The sequence below is a fragment of the Chelonoidis abingdonii genome, chromosome 5, assembly GCF_003597395.2.
Source record: "Chelonoidis abingdonii isolate Lonesome George chromosome 5, CheloAbing_2.0, whole genome shotgun sequence".
Taxonomy (NCBI): domain Eukaryota; kingdom Metazoa; phylum Chordata; order Testudines; family Testudinidae; genus Chelonoidis; species Chelonoidis abingdonii.
In genome coordinates this window covers 93,824,924-93,842,831 of record NC_133773.1, presented here as the reverse complement: position 1 = coordinate 93,842,831, position 17,908 = coordinate 93,824,924, and the positions used below count along the sequence as shown (strand labels likewise).

The following is a 17,908-nucleotide window of genomic DNA, read 5'->3' as shown; positions in this document are numbered from 1 at the left end:
CAACCAGAACATAGCGTCTGACAATAATTTCTCAAAAGGCAAATCCCAGCAAAAAGTTATGATTTGGATCCTATGCTGTGTCAATACGACGTAACGTATCAGAGGAAGAGGCCCTTTAGAAATGGGTTTGCCTTAGTATTTTAATCATTTGCCAAGACCATCTAGCTGATGATTGCCCAGTGCCTAACTGAGGGGGCTGTGGGTGGAGGGGGATGGTGGGGGGTGGCCAGCTATGTGCTACCATAACACAAATAATAAATGATACTCCTCTGCACCTAGCACAGTAACCGACTGTAGGACCGTTAACACCCTTATTTATGTTCAAGCTATGGTGATGGTTTCTACATTGATATGGATAACAGGCCTAGGCTGAGTTACATTCATAATAAAAGGATATTAACCCTTGTGCTTCAGGCACTGAGCCAGTCTTTAACTATTACACAGCAGCGGGGTGAGGCCTAATGGTGGGGGAAGATCACCCCTGAGCTGCCCGGTGGCAGGGTCTTGCCCTTTCTGCTGCACCATCTGGGATCGCCCACTGCTGGCGCAGGGTACAGGACTGGCTGGGCCATGGGGCTGATGCTGTGTGGCCATTCCTAGGGCTGTTACCAGAGGGACCTGGAAGCTGTTTGGGATCCACCCTTGGAACTATTCAGCCACCTAAGCGGGGGTTTAATATTTCAGGGGTGACTCTGGCTGGAGCTGGTTCCCTGTGGTTAGGGCTTTACCCTCCCTTGTGACTCAGGCGGACTCTCCCCCCTAAAGCAGTAGCCCCACCCTGGGACCAGCCCAGGCCAGGCCTTAGCTGGTGCCTCGCTCCCCCCGGCCCATGGCTCATTCAGCAGCATCCCCGAGTCTCCGACGCTTCTCTGACCCCTTCGCTACCGCCCGGCCGGAGCCAGCAGCGCTGAGGGGAGGGCGGCGGTCCCAGGGGGGCCACTGGCGGCGGAGCAGCGGCGCTGCAGGCGCGGGGCGGGCGGCTCCCGGGAGCGGTGAGTGGCCGCCGGAGGAGGAGGGGCGGGGTTTGTAGGAGGGGAGAGAAAAGAGCCGGGACAACGCCGGCAGCTCAGAGAGCAGCGGGACAGACAGAGACTCGCCGGGCAGCTCCCAGCGCCCCCCCACCTCGGCATCCTCCCTCCGAGCCGCTGCAGCGCCCGCTCCCCGACTGCTCTGCTCCCGGGGCAGCTGCGATGCGCCTTGTCCAGAACATGTGCACCATCGCCGAGTACCCCCAGGCCGGCAGCGCCAGCGGAGACGGCTGCAGCGGGGGTTCCTCCGCCCGCCCCCGCCTCGTCAAGATCGCAGTGGTGGGAGCCAGCGGCGTGGGCAAAACCGGTGAGTGCTGCGCGCCTCGATCGCCTGGGGGCGAGAGGCCAGGCGCGGGCTCCCTGCCGCCAGAGCCCCTGGCCTCCCACTCCCTCCCGCAAAGCGGGGTGCTGCTCGCCCCCGGTGCCTCGACACTGACCCTCCTCGAGCCCCTGGGCTGCGGGAAGGGGCTTGCTGCGCACGCGTTCCAGCAGGAGCGGTCGTAACTGGCTTTTGCTTGTGTTCATTGCAGCCCTGGTGGTGCGATTCCTCACAAAACGCTTCATCGGAGACTACGAGAGGAACGCAGGTAAGGGGGCGGGGAGTGGCTGGGCGGCTTGAGCCTCATGCTGCGCGGTGCTACATTGATAAAGGCTAAATACCCCCTTGCTCTCTCCCCCGAGCACGTCGGGAGGTAGATGCCACTTAGACGATGTCATTTGTGCCTTAAGCAGTGAAAATCTAATACCCCTGCTCCCAATAATCACGGGCTGCTGCCTGGCTGACTAACGTTCCGGGGCCATGCACCAGTTTATCAGGGAAGCAAACAGGATTCTTGCACTGTAGTGTGCTGAATACTGGCTAAAAGCAGACAAGGAGCATCTGTTCCTGCTGTTGTGATGGGGATCGAGGCCTTACACAGAGTATTTGATCTGAAATTTGACTTGTTAAACCCCTAAGGCACCCCACTTTAGCTTGTTGTTCAAAGTTGTGGTCCCAGCTGAGTGATGTTGGCGGGGGAACCTAGCTTCATTCCATGCCCCTTTCAGGGGGTGCTGGAACTGGGGTTGCTGCCCCCACCCCCACCCCCACCCTGGCTTGAAGTGGTTTCTGTCATATACAGGGTTTACAGTTTTGGTCAATGGTTCTCAGCACCCCCACTTTTAAAAACTGTTCCAACACTACTGGACCTGTTCTCTTTTTTTTTAATTTAAAAATAGTTAATGATCCAGGGAAGACAGACAAGCAAACAAGCTTAGCCAAACTAGCTAAGCGGTATGAGTGATGGACGGAAACATTTAAAAAAAAAAAGAAGTGTAGATCCAAGTAATAAGATTAGAAATTAGCTATACTATAGAAATAAGGCAATAAATATATCCAAGAAAGGAGTGTTTCTAATGACATCACAAACCAATCAAGATGTTGCTGTTGTAGAAACACATGCCTTTAAACGTCTCAAGACCATATAGACTCAAAAGGCATCCAATCAAAAAACACTTTAAAGAGAAAATATTTGCTCAAGTGCAGAACCCCGAATTGTCAAACCAACTCATGTCCTATAACAACAGTGGGGTTGTCTTTGCTGATAATTAAAATTGTCCCATTCTCTTGAAAGGTGTAATCAGCTCCAAGTTTTTTATAAAATTAAAAAACTGAAAATTTGCAAGCAAGTTAATGCAAAACTAACTCCCATGGGTTCTGATAACAACCACAAACCACTACAACCTTCCCTCTGTCATTGTGTTAAAAGTTACCAGTCTCTTACTGCAGTTGCTTACAGTTGAGTGGTTAGTGATAAGAGCACAGGACAATAGAAACGTTTTTAAGTGCTGCCGTTCATGTCCCCCCTCCAGGCAATTTTTGGGTCTGTTCATATAGCTGTGAGTGTATTTGTAACAGAATGTTGTTGTTGTTAGGTAATCTTTATAGCAGACAGATCCAGATAGATGGAGAGATGCTTGCTATTCAAGTGCAAGATACACCAGGAATTCAGGTGAGCCACACATCCATACATCTCTTAAAATAGTAAAATAAGCTTTAATCTTTATATCTTTTGCCAGATGAGCTGTTCAACCACTTATCAATCGTTCTGGAAAATGGTTCACTATCCATTTTAGTATCAAGTGTTTTGAAAGGCAGAATTGGTAACCTTGTTAATAAACAGTGAAAGCTTGATGTCCTGTATGTATATAGTGCATTGACAGTAAAAGTAAACAACCCACTATTTCAGTTAATCTTTTGTACTCTTGGAGAGACAAGCAGTCTTGTATGGGAAGGCTGATTTATCCAATATGGATTTACATTCTAATGTGTTAGGAACATTTTATTTTTGTGCCAACAAGAAACGCATTGGGAAAAACTTGGAAGGAAAAAATGTCATTACTACAGCCTGATAAACTCTAAAGTTTCACAGAAGCGCACAATAGAAACTAAAAACCATAGTACTGTGGTTGCATTCATTAAGAGTTGTTATGACTTAATCTTGTATTATGGAAAGTTTGAGTGTGTAGACAAGAGTAATGCTGGATTTTGCCTTTTTGCACTGGGCAACTCTCCAGGTTTAAATGCTTCCAGCTCATATCTTTGCTTCCCTAGACTTACTGTCTAGCCAGTTAATTTCCCATTCTGTGGAACTACAAAGCTTTTCTCTGCTTGCAGAACTATTCAGGTCAATTTTCCACTGGAGTTTGCCACACTCCAGGGTTATTTATTCCAGATTTCTGCAGTTGGATCGACATACTTTATAAAGGTGTGCGCACACACGCACAAATTATAGTTTAATTTACAATACAAAATACAAGTCTATCAAAATATAAAATGGATTTAGAATTACAGGCTTTAAATGAAAGTCAGGTTACTTCAATTTTTTTCTGTCATAACCATCTAATTTAAAACCAATTCTTCTTTCTCAGATCCATGAACACAGTCTGGACTGTAATGAACAGTTGAACCGATGCATTCGATGGGCAGATGCTGTTGTGATTGTTTTTTCCATCACAGATTATAAGAGCTATGAACTACTTAGTCAACTTCATCAGCAAGTTCGACAGTTACACCCAGGAAACAGAGTCCCTGTTGTTGTTGTAGCAAACAAAGCTGATCTCCTACATATTAAAGAGGTGGAGCCACAGAATGGACTTCAATTGGCCAACATGCTAGGTTGTACTTTTTATGAAGTGTCTGTCAGTGAGAACTATAATGATGTCTTCAATGCCTTCCATGTCCTGTGTAAAGAAGTTAGTAAACAACAAATAACTAGCACCCCTGAGAAGAGAAGAACCTCTCTTATCCCAAGGCCAAAGTCGCCAAACATGCAGGACCTGAAGAGAAGGTTTAAGCAAGCTTTGTCTGCTAAAGTTAGGACTGTCACTTCTGTCTGAGAGCAAAGCTAAGTGGGGGGTTTTATCTTCTCAACCTGTTGTCATAAAGTTCCAACTTTGGAATGTTAAACACTGGCACTATGGTGTCCAAGGCCGTGTGAAAGAAGGATGGATCAGAGGTTCTTTTGAACTGCTGCAGAAATAAACCATTGCTTAAAGGAGAAACAAGCATGAGGCTTGAATAAACTCCTTAAGTGATTCTAGCAAGTGAATGGTAGAACATCTATCTTCATTTTAAAACCAAACTTTTAGTAATTGAAAAGAAAACAACCCACAAAACTTTAGTCTTGCTTTCCTAGGATGGGACACAGTTGGCTTGATGTACAACCACATCACTTAACTAAGTTTGGTGACCAAAAAGAAAATACCCTGAACTGCAGCTTACTAATTGGAAATAACCATTTGAGTCTTACAGCTGTATGCTTGTTTTCGGTATTGGATGAAGGACAGCATGTATGTATTTTTATTGCTCAGTAGAGCTTGATTTTACCCATGTATTCTGAAGCACAAATAAGCTTGTTTTTAAAAGTCAGTATAAAATGAGTGGCTGTGACTGGGTTTTCATGATTGTAAAAACAATGCTACACTATTTTGACTTGCTACATTAGTGAGGGTTTGACCAGAATTTTTGTACACAGAAATATTGTGCACAGGGTCTAAGTGTATTTTATCATTACAAATAACTTGTTTGTTTTTTTACCATCTGAAAAATATTGTCGAGATTAATTTTAAAATGTTACACTACTGCTGCTTTTCAGATGCAAGTCTTGAGTTGGAATGATGATCCTTGGTAACTGCTCAGTGCAAAACCTTTTCCATTTCCACCCAGCCCCATTGTGTGTAGTAAGCATGGAAGGAACTCTGTCAATTCAGTATTGTATGATATACACTGTTGGCTCTAGGCAGTGAAGCTGGCAGGGACGGCTCCAGGCCCCAGCACGCAAAATGTGTGCTTGGGGCGGCATGCCGCGGGGGGCACTCTGTTGGTCGCCGGCAGGAGGCTCCACCGAAGCCGTGGGACCAGCGAGTGGCAGAGTGCCCCACCGCGGCATGATGCTGTGCTTGGGGCAGCGAAATGTCTAGAGCCGCCCCTGAAAGCTGGTTGGATTTTTCTTAGCTGAGCCCTTTCTCTCAGAGTTCAGTGGGATATTCATCTTTAACCACACCTAGCAGACTTAAGCATTTTTACATTGAGCCAATGGAGTTTGAGAATATAGGCTAAAGGCCTTATACAAATGCACTTTAAAAAGCCACTTGTGCTTTTGCTTAAACTGTAATTTATTCTGTGTATGATAACTCCTTAGGTGGAGCAGATTTTTCACTCCTGCAGTCTGTTTCAGCATTAAATTTTTTTGAACTACACATTTTCTCATGTAGTGTTTTTTGTTTTAAACAGAACTGGAAACAGCCTGTGAACCTTGGGGACAAAGGATTGCTTTACAAGTATCTGTTTTACTCAGAATTTCCTGTACGGTACATCCTAACCACTCTTTACAAAATCAATAGGCAGAAATGTGAATTAAATCCTCCTCCTTTGCATATTTTTATGTATTCAGGTCTTACAGGCACAAGCACCTTAGGTATTGTGGAAAGTACTCAGAACCTCTTCTGTACCATATATTGTCCTTTGATGCAATTATGCAGAAAACAAGGCCTTTCAAGCTAGGGTTCAGGATCCATCCCTCCCCTCCTCTGGCATAAAAATTCAAATAATGGGGCTGTGGGGGTGAGGCTTGATGGTACTTAGATATGAACTTATTCATGAGCTAAACACCAGCCTCTACCACTTTAAATTCTTCTGTTAGAAACTGGCAGTATTAGCACAACCTACACTACAATTTTGCTTAGCGATAAATACGATGCCTTGAAGAATGAAAGTGAGCTTGATCAGTGTATTAGGGGGTAGAGTAAATTGGCACAAACTTCTGACTTCATTCCATTCACAGAGAGAACTAGACAGCTGAGACATACCGCTTGGAACAAATGGCACCTAGGCCCCAACTTTATCGCACAATAATAATAATCATGGGGAAACACAGACTCATTCTTGAGAAAAGAGGTGGCTGATCTAACCACAGACCACCCCGCAGACCCAGCCAGCTGGCTTAGACGATAAGCCAACAACCATTCTGCCTTCTTAAAAAGGACTAGTTTTCCTAGGCCAACCCTTAAGAGCTTCTAGCACTGGGTTTCACTGTCCTGAAATATTAAAATTCTCATCTCTATCACCCACGTAGGAGACAGTGACCATTTCCCCCAAGTTAATTTCCAATTGCTTACAAAAATGTCACCTGCAAGACTAGCCTGCCCCAAGATGCTACTAGTCATTGCGTGGTGGTCACCTGGACAAAGTGTTTCCTTCTGGTTGGCAGATTGGCTGCAGCCAAAGTGCTGTAATCAAAAACCAACTCCTAGGAGTCAGGCTCTCAACTCTGCTCCTGATCTAGGGCATCCCCACCTAACGTCAAGCTTAGCTAGAATATCTTCCACTCATCACATGCAATAGGGCAGTTGCTTCACCACCACACCTGCTGCAGTAATGTGCAATTATACCAGCCTGACCAGAAGGATCACAGACTGTAACTTAATCTAGTCTCATTTGAGCTTTAATGCGGGTGTGTCAACTAACTCATTGTCACCCAAGTGACTAATGTCCACATCAGACTGGCCAAAGTGCCAGGGCAGGTGACAGAGGGTTGCAAGCATTCCACCTTTCCCCTGGAGCTGGTGCTGGTATGGCAAAGTCGGGGGTAGGGGTGTGGGGGGTTGGAAAAGGATGAGGGCTGCAGGAGAACATGATGCATTATGAACCAGTTGTGTAACCAGACCACTGCTTTCTTATTTTCAAAGACCCTCTCTACTCCACCAATTTCACTACAACTACTAAGATAGGGAAGCCTTCCAAAATCTGGTATAATATCCTTTGACGTCCCCACTTATTTGGCCAGCATCCTACACCTCCAAATGCAAAATTCAATCCTCTACTGCAGTGGAGAATGGCCGTGTCCTGTACTGTGTAGATGATGAAGTAGTGGCATCTGCTGAGCTATTCCTGCTTGTAGATGACCAGAGGGAACTCAAGGGCCCTTGAATCTTGTTGGGTATGTGTGGCTGGAGGAAGACGAGAAGGAGTCCACCAAGGGATAAGCAATAGACACCTGGATATCTGCTTGGCCTCTACAGAAAATTTGGGTGCTAGCCATTACCTCACTTCGGGACAGCAAGCATCCTCCTGCCAGTTCACAGCATGCAATGCCCATGCTGACCCCCACGTAGGGGCCAGTTCCCCGCCTTAGCTCTCTCTCTCACCCTCCCTCAAAACTGCTGCTGATACAACCAAAAACCACACTCACCCTGCCCCACCTCCTCCCCCAAACTAGGAGACACAGCCCTCACCCTCCTTTCCAAAACAAATCCCGAAAGGCCCAAGGTCTGCCTTGTTGTCCTTGAACAGTAGCCAATCATCTTTGTCTCCTTTCAGCCCCTGACTGCTCTCACTGTTGCTGAAGTACAGTGCTCTAGCCTGCTGTTGCATTCCACCATGGCAAACTGGCTATGAAGGTTCCTCCAAGGTGGGCATAGAAGATTAGGCATCTCCCTATACAGGGATCTGTGGAATCACAAGAGCTGTGGGAACCTCAACACCAAAGTCTATTTAGTCCCCAACCCACCCTGGTTTGCCCTGCCCAATAACTCATGCAGCATGTCCTCAGATTACCAAGTCAGGGCTCTGAGAGTGTTCAGGTAAGGGGGTGGGGAGAGGAAGAGGACAGAAACTGTCACGGCTGCAACAGCTTCTTAGGACTGGTGACCACTTCCCTGTGCCAGGAGCTCCTGCCTAGAATCCCTTGCAGCGGCTGAAAGACAGGGGGAAGGGCCATACGATGTGGAGGAATTGACAGCCACACAACAGAATTAACACATGACCAGGTGCCCCTTTCTGGTTATGCTGCCTGTGTATGTATGGGGTAGGGTGGGGTAGGGGAAGAGCAACAGACTGTATCTAATAAATGAGGGGTTGGTGTGTATGAAAAAGCCAGGAAGATGAGCAGATTCTGTAATCTTTTCTTCACTGTTAAGTAATTTCCAAAACATCTACATTCTGATAATGTGAACTAGGGGTAGGCAATGTATGGCATGCATGCCAAAGGCAGCGAGCAAGCTGATTTTCAGTGGCACTCACAGTGCCCGGGTCCTGGACACCGGTCCAGGGAGGCTCTGCATTTTAATTTTAAATGAAGCTTCTTAAACATTTTAAAGATCTTATTTACTTTACATACAACAATAGTTTAGTTATATATTATAGACTTATAGAAAGAGACCTTCTAAAAACGTTAAAATGTATTACTGGCACGTGAAACCTTAAATCAGAGTGAATAAATGAAGACTTGGCACAGCACTTCTGAAAGGTTGCCGACCCCTGATGTAAACACTGCAGATGAAGAAGAAGAAATGTAACCACAGAGACAGGCTGTTTGCTGTCATTTCTCTAACTTGCTCAGTCAAGAAGACTTCATAAGCTTTTAGCATTACATGTGGTTTGGTATGTTACTTTCCCATCAAGTACAGTGGAACGTAACGTTCTATATTCATCATCTAAATCTGTTTTCATAAAGGCAACTTTGTCCATGTTTCAGTCTAACCTTTATAATCAAGCTTTTGTTCCCTTCTGGCAACCGAAGTGCACCATTAAAACAAAATGAAGAGTTTTCAGAAAAAAGGTTACATTTAACAGAACTTAAACTAGCTAGTGAGCAAAGCTTACAGAACTAGTTTCTATTTAACCTAGTCTCTGGGCATAATAAAGAATGCTAAAATAGGGGAACTTCACTGTATATAGAATAACGGCCTAAAAATGTGCCCCTAAAATGTAACTGTAAATGATTTCCCAGCATAGAATGTAGTCTTCGCATCCCTGGGATGAACAAACTGAGACAATACGCTACATCTTTGTGGCACCATTATTTTATGCTGCATTTTTATTAACATCTGTGCAGTAAACAGTTGGAATCCTCAACCACTTACGTTTTTTTCCTCCAAAAATTAAAGCAAAATTAAAAAAGGAAAAGTTACATAACTCATTCAGCTTGCCTTGTTAAAGGCTGTTGCCTAATCATAAATTAAAATCAAAAGCTCTTCCTACCCTTGTTATTCAGAAATACAACTTTAAATGAGCGTTCTACTTTTGAAATCCTAATGTTTTTGCAAATGGGAATATGTTATTTATTTGATGTGCCTGAGAGAAGCATTCCTCTAGGATTAATGAAGTGAAACATCTAATCATCTCGGCCCACATGTTTTCCTGTGCAAAATCATGCAGAGGAGAATGTCAAAGAAAGTGACTTTTCTCATGAGATTATGACTAAGGCAAACAAGAGAGGAAACCAGGGACCTGTGAGAAAGCCAGTACATGGCTCACCAGTTTGATTATGGTGGGATTCTCCAACCATGCTTCCCTCCACTTCTACCCTATCAGCAGTAAAGCCATCGATGGACTTGTAGCTATTCTACTACTGACAACTCAGTTCAGTGCTGTGCTTCATAGCCTCTCCCTGGGGCTTGGCTCACAGACTGCGCAGAAGGACTTAAACACTAACTAAGGCACATGTGTTTTGCAGGGGAACAAAACAGGCCACGGCTAGGTTCTGCTACCTTTACTCCCACTTTACACTACAAGGAATCCCATTTTGGGACTACTTACAGTGGAAAGAACTACTCCATGAAGGTAAGGCAGCAGAATCTAGCCCTTTGCAGCTGTTCCAGATTTACCCCCTTTCTGGGGAATTACTACAGGCAGCCATCGTTCTCTGGGCAATGCGGTGGGCAGGGCCCATGTTAGCAATATCATTCAGCAGGGAGGAGCTGAGTGTAAGCCTGACGTCACTGAACAAATGAATGATTTTTAAGTGCTCCCAAAATCCATTCAAGTCCCCTTGCAGCCAGCTATCAAATCACTTAACTCAGTTTTCAGTTACAACCACAATTAGCTTTTACACAAATTCATTTTTGGAAGAATATTGGAAAGAATGACAGGCAAGAGGGTGGTATTTCCAGTGAAGGCAAATCACTTATCTTCTCCACAGATCTGCACTCTTCAGACGCCTATGTCTGGTTGTAGATGGTCTGTTGCAAACAACAACTCAGGAATGTTAAGTGGTGTCAGAAGCGTTGAGGAGAGCACAATTACCTGAAGACAGAAATAAAAAAATGCAATTCAGGAGACTAATCTTGTCTGCAATCAGAACAAGATCTCTAAACGTGTACTGTTCATTTACAGTATAGCAGAGGGATCATTGATGTCTTACGCTCACTGTGAGGTGGCAATGCAGCTTGTCCAATGCTACCACCTGCTCAGCTAATAATTATAGCGGAACCCACCAGTGGGAGAACAGTGATTACTATCTAATTCCTAATGCATTTGTAGCGTGACTCATTCACCCCACACAATTCCACTACCAGAGTAGCACAGTGATTTGTTATGACTCCCATTGCGTTTACTTGTGAAAAATGAGTTGATCAACCAGCAGTTTCCCTTGCCACAGCACTAAATTTTGTCAACAAGTGACTCAAAATTGCAGCTGTTTCTTCTTTGTTTACGCTGAGGTGAAAATTACAGAAAGCATTGTCTGCCTGCTGTGGCTAGTCAATGAAATACAGTCAATTATCAGAAACTTGCCACTTGAGACTAGGAGCCTGGTGTTCCAGCCAGCAGGATCACGGTTGAAGCACGGACACAGTTTGGATTATCTTTGTTACGCTTTTCATAAGGAGAAAATATGTCCCTAGTGAAAGGCAGCATCACCCATTACTAGAGCTGGTCAAAACAGTTTTGATAATATTTTTTTTCCATTGAAAAATACTGTTTTGTCAAAACCAAAAGTGTTCTGCAGAAATGTCTTGGTTCTGACACAATATTGATCGGGAAGGTTTCTCACGTCACGGAGGGAATTTCTAGTCAGAGAAAGAGTGTGGGCAACCCAGATTGAAGCCTGTTTTCTGCCTGATTCAGAGCAGGGACTTCAACCTGAGTCCTCCCAAATCTCAGACAAACACCCGAACCACCAAGCTTTAGAGTTAGCCTCTCTCTCTGGCTCAATGAATATTTAATTCTTTACACAGATCAATGCCAACATCCAGCACTGGAACACTTCAAAAACTAATATTTTTCACAGAGCGGAATTGTTGTTTTTATCCTTTAAGCAGCAGACCATCATAGATGGATTTTTGTACACAATATATATTTATATATGTTTTTTCTCCCCTAGATCCCTAACTAGATTTTATTAGCTACTAAATTCTCAATCCTGCAGATATAATGGAGTGTTGGGCTTTACTACCATTAGAGCCAATGGGACTACTGAGTGTAACAAGCACTACTCACAGCAGTGTTTGTAAGATCAGGCCCACATATTAAATATAGGACAAACTGGAGGAGGGTTGTACCAGACTTAAAAATGAACTTGCTTTTTCAATGTAAGATTAAGGACATCTAATTTAGAAAAATCCAAAAAAATGAGAAGGCATAAATTATGGCAACTGTAATTTAAATGCCAACAACATTGAGTGTGCATGTACCTATTTTCTTTTAGTAATTGATCAAATTGTGAACACTCTTCATCTGAGGTAAAGATCAACACGCATGAATATATTGTTATCTGGATAGTCAAACACTGCAGGTGATTTTAAAAAAAAGATATTAAATACCAAATACCCCAAATCTCAGTAGTACTACGCTTAAGCCTCCCCTGTTCCACATTCTTTTCTTTTCTTTCATCCTCTCTTTAAATAATGAAAAGAATCTGGAGTTAAATTACTATACTTTCTTTTGTGCTAACAACCTCGTGTGCTTTCCCACACAAACTACAGCAAAATGACACTGATTATCTCTTCTATTTCCCATTGCTTAAGACCACCTCTGTAATTTGGTGGTGTCAAAGGCTGCACTTTCCTATTTATGTTGTGGAGGAAACAGAGTACAGTACAGTCTGGGCACTCCTCTTCCTATGTACTCAGCTTAATTCTAAGAAATATGAGATGACATATTACTAATGTTTTTTGTCTACGAATCTACAGGCCAAACCACCACCACTCACAGATAAAAGCAATTTCATCTTCCTAGTATTATCACTAAACTAGCAGGGTAGATGTGCAATTGATAAAATGAGTCCACACAAACAAATGAGAGTGATGATTGTAACTTATTCTGACGTTAAGACACAATCTTGCCGTCTCCCATCCATGCACATGGATATCAATAGTGGTTTCAGATGTGGATGAAGGAGAGCATATGGCCCTCTGTTTCCATGGAAAGCAGATGATCCAATCTTTTGTACAATTGCCCATAAAACAAATGTCCAAGCAAGTCTCTTTAGGAGGATAAATTTCCTTTGTAAATCCTCACCCATTTAACATTTGTGCCCTTGTCTGTGACACTTCAATTGAGGGCTACATTTTGCCATGACAGCCATCATGAAGTGGCCAGAGGGTCACTCCATGATCCACTACACCGTAATGAGTAGCACCAGGGTAGACAAAAAGAAGGTGAGGAGAAGGTTTGTGTGAAAAATGAAGGAATTGTGAAACAGAAACTAAATTGGGAAATTAAGCATCCCACAATGCAAATATCCCATGAGATGGTAGCTGGTAACCTTGGATATCACCAGATATCTGGCTCGCAAGGAGGCACAGGAGGCTGAATGCACATGCTGTGAAGTTTCAGACTACAGGGCTCAGGCAATATGATGCAAGCAGCAATACTAATGACAATGCAGTACAACACTGGGTGTAACCCCCTGGGCAAAACTTCCTTTGACTTCAGTGGGGCCAGAATTTCACTCAATATTTCAGATCAGCTAAAGAACACAAACATAATCATGGTTGCCAGGGGTGATAATTGCACTTCATAAATAACCATGCAGTTTTATAGCATTTAATGTAAGGCATGTTTGAGACCTCACAGAAACAATCTGGGCCAGCAGAAGTAAATCATTGGAACTGAATCTGTATAAACTGGGCATGTCTTTATAGTTCTGTTCTCATCTGTGTCATTGTTGGATCGTCATACAGTGGGAATATAGTAAACAAGGTGCAGGACACATGGATTGTCACATCACCATACTCTGCTGTAGAGCAGATCTCTGAAGTCTGTGTGCATGTGAACATGAACCAATATTGGTACGCGTTCAAACACTTGTGGGTAGTGATGTGACACAGGGAAGGGATTAAAACATCCACTTTTTCCTCTTTCCACCTCTTTAGTTTATTTATTTATTTATTTATTTTAAAGTCATTCTCCTCTCTTGTTAGTTCAGTTGTTTCTGCCTCTTTGTAAGTTAGATGCCTCTGGGGTACCAATTCATTACACCTATGAGGTGGTATCTGCGAGGAAGCAGTAGGCAGAGTAATTCAGCTTCATCTGAAAACAAATGATGCCTGAAACACACTGTTCTCTTTTGTGTCTCACAATGAGAAGAGATGAACCAAATGTTCCCTATCTACACTAATATATATATTTGCTTATGTGGATAAAAACATATGTTTCCAATCTCCAAACTTAATTCTCATTTGCCTAAACTCCAAACAACTGCTGGAGCAATTGGTGGGGAAACCGATCTGTTGACAGGGTTGTCTGATGTTGTTTTATAAATCTCTTTACTTTCACATCCACAGCGCAACTCTAATTTAAAAGAAGTGCCAATAATTGGTGCAAATGTCAGTGTTTTGTTTAAGTGCAACGGAACAGGGAGGCCAATGTTTCACCTTGCCCTGATGTCTGAAACTGATCACCTGAACATCAAAAAAAAAGCTCTGTTAAACACTAGCTTGTGGTAGATGAATGCCTGGCTCTTTGAAAAGAGAATAATCCCAAACAGGTGGCACATATTCACAGCCGAACTCTAGAAATTCAGGTAAATCCAACTAACTCAGACATTTTTATATGTGAGACTCGAACAACCATTACTTTTCTTCCTTTTATCCCCCCTCAGGACTCTCCCCTAAAGCCCTTTAGCCCCTAATGTAACAATTTTATACAAAGGCAAGGGGCAGTAAAAGCTGCGTCAACTCTAAATTCTTTAGGAATCTGCCTCAAAGGGTAACCTACCACCAGGGTCAACCAAAGCAAAGCAGCACCAGATTCCATGACACCACTGTCAAACCTCAATCCCTTTTAGAAAGTTAGCCAAAAGAATTCTTGCATAGTTTTACACCATCTCCCTCATTAACCCTGTGCTTATCTTTCAAGCTATATTAAAACATTTAGAGTCTGGATTAACTTGTCCATCAGTGCATCACAATTCAGTCCCTGTTCTGAATTGCAAAGAATTTGACTCACCATGTTAAGGAGATAAGTGAGAAGCTAATTGGAGAGAAACATGTTATCAGATGAAAAAGTGCTCTTGGAAAGGGCATTTAATCTTATAAAAATATTGAGTTCTCAACTCAAAGATGTGGTTAAAGTGTGGAAAACATGCTATCAATCAGAGGCTGCTCTGCCTTGGTTGGCTCCATTTTGCTACAGACTTTTCATTAGCTACAGCTGTATTTGCAGGAATTTAAACAAGAGTTTACATTCAGCCGTTGGAACAAGATATGTTTAATGACGCAGGCAGCTGGTTATGAAGTGTTTCTTTGCATCTCTCTTGCAGCTATAAGGATCACCTTCTGTGCCTGCTCCACCCAGGAGAAATCCAGCTGCTCCCATATTCAAATTAACAATTATTAATATCTTAGACCCTGCCAGAAGTAATCCCTGCCCTCCTCACTCCACTGGAATGACAGTGAATGCAGCCAGGAGCTGCTGCCAGAGAATGAATGGGGCAAGGACCAGTCAGATGGACTTTTTGTCCCCTCTCCCAGGAAACCCCACCGCATGGAGCTACCTACCCCTCTCAGAGGCAGACAGTGTGCCCAGCAGCAGCAGACCTTCAGATGCTTGCCAATAATAGTCCCTTCTCCTTAACTGACTGAGCCCAAAGTTATTTTGGAGGGTAGGCAGGGTCAATGAATGGAACCTTAGAGCCAGGGGCATGTGGACAGAAGAGAGGGGATGGGGCAGAGGAGGAGGTTGGTTTGGAGAGACAAACCTGGAGAGAATGCAAGTACTATTTGACAGGTTGCCTGTGTGGTTGTTTATAGACTTTGTCGGTCTTGTTTATTCAGCTGTAAACTCTTTGAGATGGGTGTCTTTGCGGGATTGGATGGCAGCCAGGTTGTCAACTTGAGCATAGCACACTGAACTGCAGGTGGTGGTGGGGGGACACATTTTAACCTAGGAGGCTGGAGCAAACTCTTACAGAAAATGTCCAGGGATCTGAGGTCCATACAAAGCAGCTAGGATCTTGATTTTTAAGGTCTCATCCTGACTCTGACTCAGTAACGGAAAATAAATAATTTATCCAGTACAGAAGGATGAAAGGCTAAGTCAGCCCTGCAAGAATTCAACCCTGTTGGTGTAGGGAGTCACAGTAACTCAAACCTGACTGTGAGAAGGTGGAGCTGCTTGGGGCACCCTCCTGCAGCAGGTCATGGCATGACAAGTGCGTCTTTCTCAGTTTTCCATTAGAATGCACCCAGATTAAGGCACATTGTCTCTCTTAGCAACAAACTCAAACCCCTCTATTCACATAAAGTGCCACAGACCCTTCGTGGTAAAGACAGTTGTTCTCAAAACCTCAAAGTAAAACAAGGTTACAATACAGCAGCTCTTCAATCCCTGGGTCACCGCCCAGAGAGTCATTAACCACTCTGCCCCAGTCCGTTTAGCCTGTTACAGGGCTCCCCATTCTCCAGGCCTTCTACCCAATAGTTCCTAGACCTGCTTCTCTACCACGGGTTTTCTTCTGTAGCCCAAAGCCAGGTCTCTCAAGACAGAATTCTGCTCAGTGTTCCATTCAGCCAGGCGTCCCTGCCCGATAGTCCTACCTCTGCTCAGGGCATGTCCCTCCAGGGCCAACCCCTTGTTCTGGGATCAGCTTCCTGCAGCCTCCCAGGCTCGCTGTAAGAGGACTTCCCACAGTGTTCCATTCTGCCAGACTCTGCCTGTGAGTCCTGCCTAGGGTGACCAGATGTCCCAATTTTATAGGGACAGTCCTGATATTTGGGTCTTTTTCTCATATAGGCGCCTATTACCCCTCCCCCCCCCCACTGTCCCAATTTTTCATACTTGCTGTCTGGGCACCCTAGTCCTGCCTCTGCTCCTGGGATCCACACTCCAGGATCACTCTTCTTTTGGGCTTACTTTCCCCTAACCTTCCCTTCTTCCTAGGGGCTTCTGCACAAGCTCTCCTCTAACTCATCAGGGGTTCCCCAGCTTTGGCCAGTCCTCACCAACTACCTTTTGCTCTACCTTATGGCTCTCTGTAACAGCTCGTGGCTGCTGATGCCGCCACTGCCAGGAACTCTCCTTTCCTCCTCAGGCAGCTCTCATCTGCTCTTCTCTGCCTCTCTCAGACAGCTCTGCCTCACTAGGTCTCTCTCTCATAGGGCCAGGTGCCCTCTTTTAAGCCCAGTTAGGAGGCAGTTGAGCAGTCACAGATGCACTGGCCTTTTCCCTTTTAAAGGGCCAGCATCACCCTGTGACATTGACACGTAAGCCTCCCCTTTCCACCTCGGAGGCCCCTAATCCCAGCCATTTTCTTTCTGGCTGAGGAGAACAGAACATTTTGGACAGTCATTACTGTTCCTCTTAGTGGCATCGCTGCTTGCAGTTCAATTTATGTATGCAGATTCCCAAGCAAATGCTCATTCACAGAAAACTGCATGTGCAAATTCTGAGGTCCTATGGAACGATCTGTGCCTCACTGAATCTACTCCACACAACAAACTTGAAATAACTTGCATCTGAAAGCTGCTTGCCTGCAGATGTTTCACAACAGAGACCTGACACCATTATTAGCCTTATTTATATGATATGGTACGTATTCAATACCAGGGCAGTGTCCAGCACTATAAAAAGCATTTTCTTTGTTACTCTTAATTTTCCTGGCTCAGACAGAAATCACAGTACTTAAGGTTTCATACCTGGATACCGGGTTTGTGTGCTGATATTAGGTCCCTCACCATTCTGACCTCAGAGACTGTCACTCCACCAACCATATAGAAGATCAGGAGAGGATGATCACTGGGGTGAGGACGACTCACCTATCAAACAATAGAAAACATTATTCACATTGCTTCAGTTTATTCTGAAACACAAGTACCCTTGACTACAAAGCCGAATGGGGTAGATGATCAATAACATAATGTAATGGCTATTTATGACTGGTCAAGGCAGAGTATTGAAGGATTAAGAGGAAACTCAGAAATGATTTTTTAAAATGCTGGTTTCTATGGAAGTTGAATAGAAAATTAAAGAGCTGCTGGCAGGTTAAAAATCACTGGAACGATATTCAGGTGTGGCATATTCACAGGTCCCACTGAGGCCAAATGGAGTTGTGTGTACTCAGCAGACCTGAGAATTAGGCCAATGATTTTCAATGAATCAAATGTGTTTACATATATTA

At 44.1% G+C, this 17,908-nt stretch overlaps 2 protein-coding genes across 2 annotated transcripts in view; one reads left to right on the top strand and one right to left on the bottom strand.

The window, feature by feature from the left end:
* Window positions 1–1,120: 1,120 nt before the first annotated feature.
* Window positions 1,121–5,768, top strand: RASL11B (RAS like family 11 member B). The gene is made up of 4 exons (XM_032773226.2): window positions 1,121–1,335; window positions 1,559–1,615; window positions 2,943–3,019; window positions 3,939–5,768. Exons 1-4 carry the CDS (start codon window positions 1,191–1,193, stop codon window positions 4,404–4,406), a joined length of 747 nt encoding a protein of 248 aa, XP_032629117.1. The 5' UTR covers window positions 1,121–1,190; the 3' UTR covers window positions 4,407–5,768.
* A 3,585-nt stretch (window positions 5,769–9,353) lies between these two features.
* Window positions 9,354–17,908, bottom strand: part of SCFD2 (sec1 family domain containing 2) — a 340,493-nt gene continuing 331,938 nt past the window's right edge. Inside the window, exons 8-9 of the mRNA XM_032773224.2 lie at window positions 17,427–17,546; window positions 9,354–10,593 (exon numbers count right to left, since the gene is read on the bottom strand). Of these exons, the coding sequence (XP_032629115.1) occupies window positions 10,501–10,593; window positions 17,427–17,546 (213 nt within the window). The 3' untranslated portion in view covers window positions 9,354–10,500. The remainder of the gene's footprint in view (window positions 10,594–17,426; window positions 17,547–17,908) is intronic.

Excerpts from the sequence above, each read along its gene's own strand:
- RASL11B (XM_032773226.2), top strand. The coding sequence starts at position 1,191 with ATGCGCCTTGTCCAGAACATGTGCACCATCGCCGAGTACCCCCAGGCC. Across the intron at positions 1,336-1,558 it reads CAGCGGCGTGGGCAAAACCG|CCCTGGTGGTGCGATTCCTC; the intron begins GTGAGTGCTGCG and ends TGTTCATTGCAG. Across the intron at positions 1,616-2,942 it reads AGACTACGAGAGGAACGCAG|GTAATCTTTATAGCAGACAG; the intron begins GTAAGGGGGCGG and ends TGTTGTTGTTAG.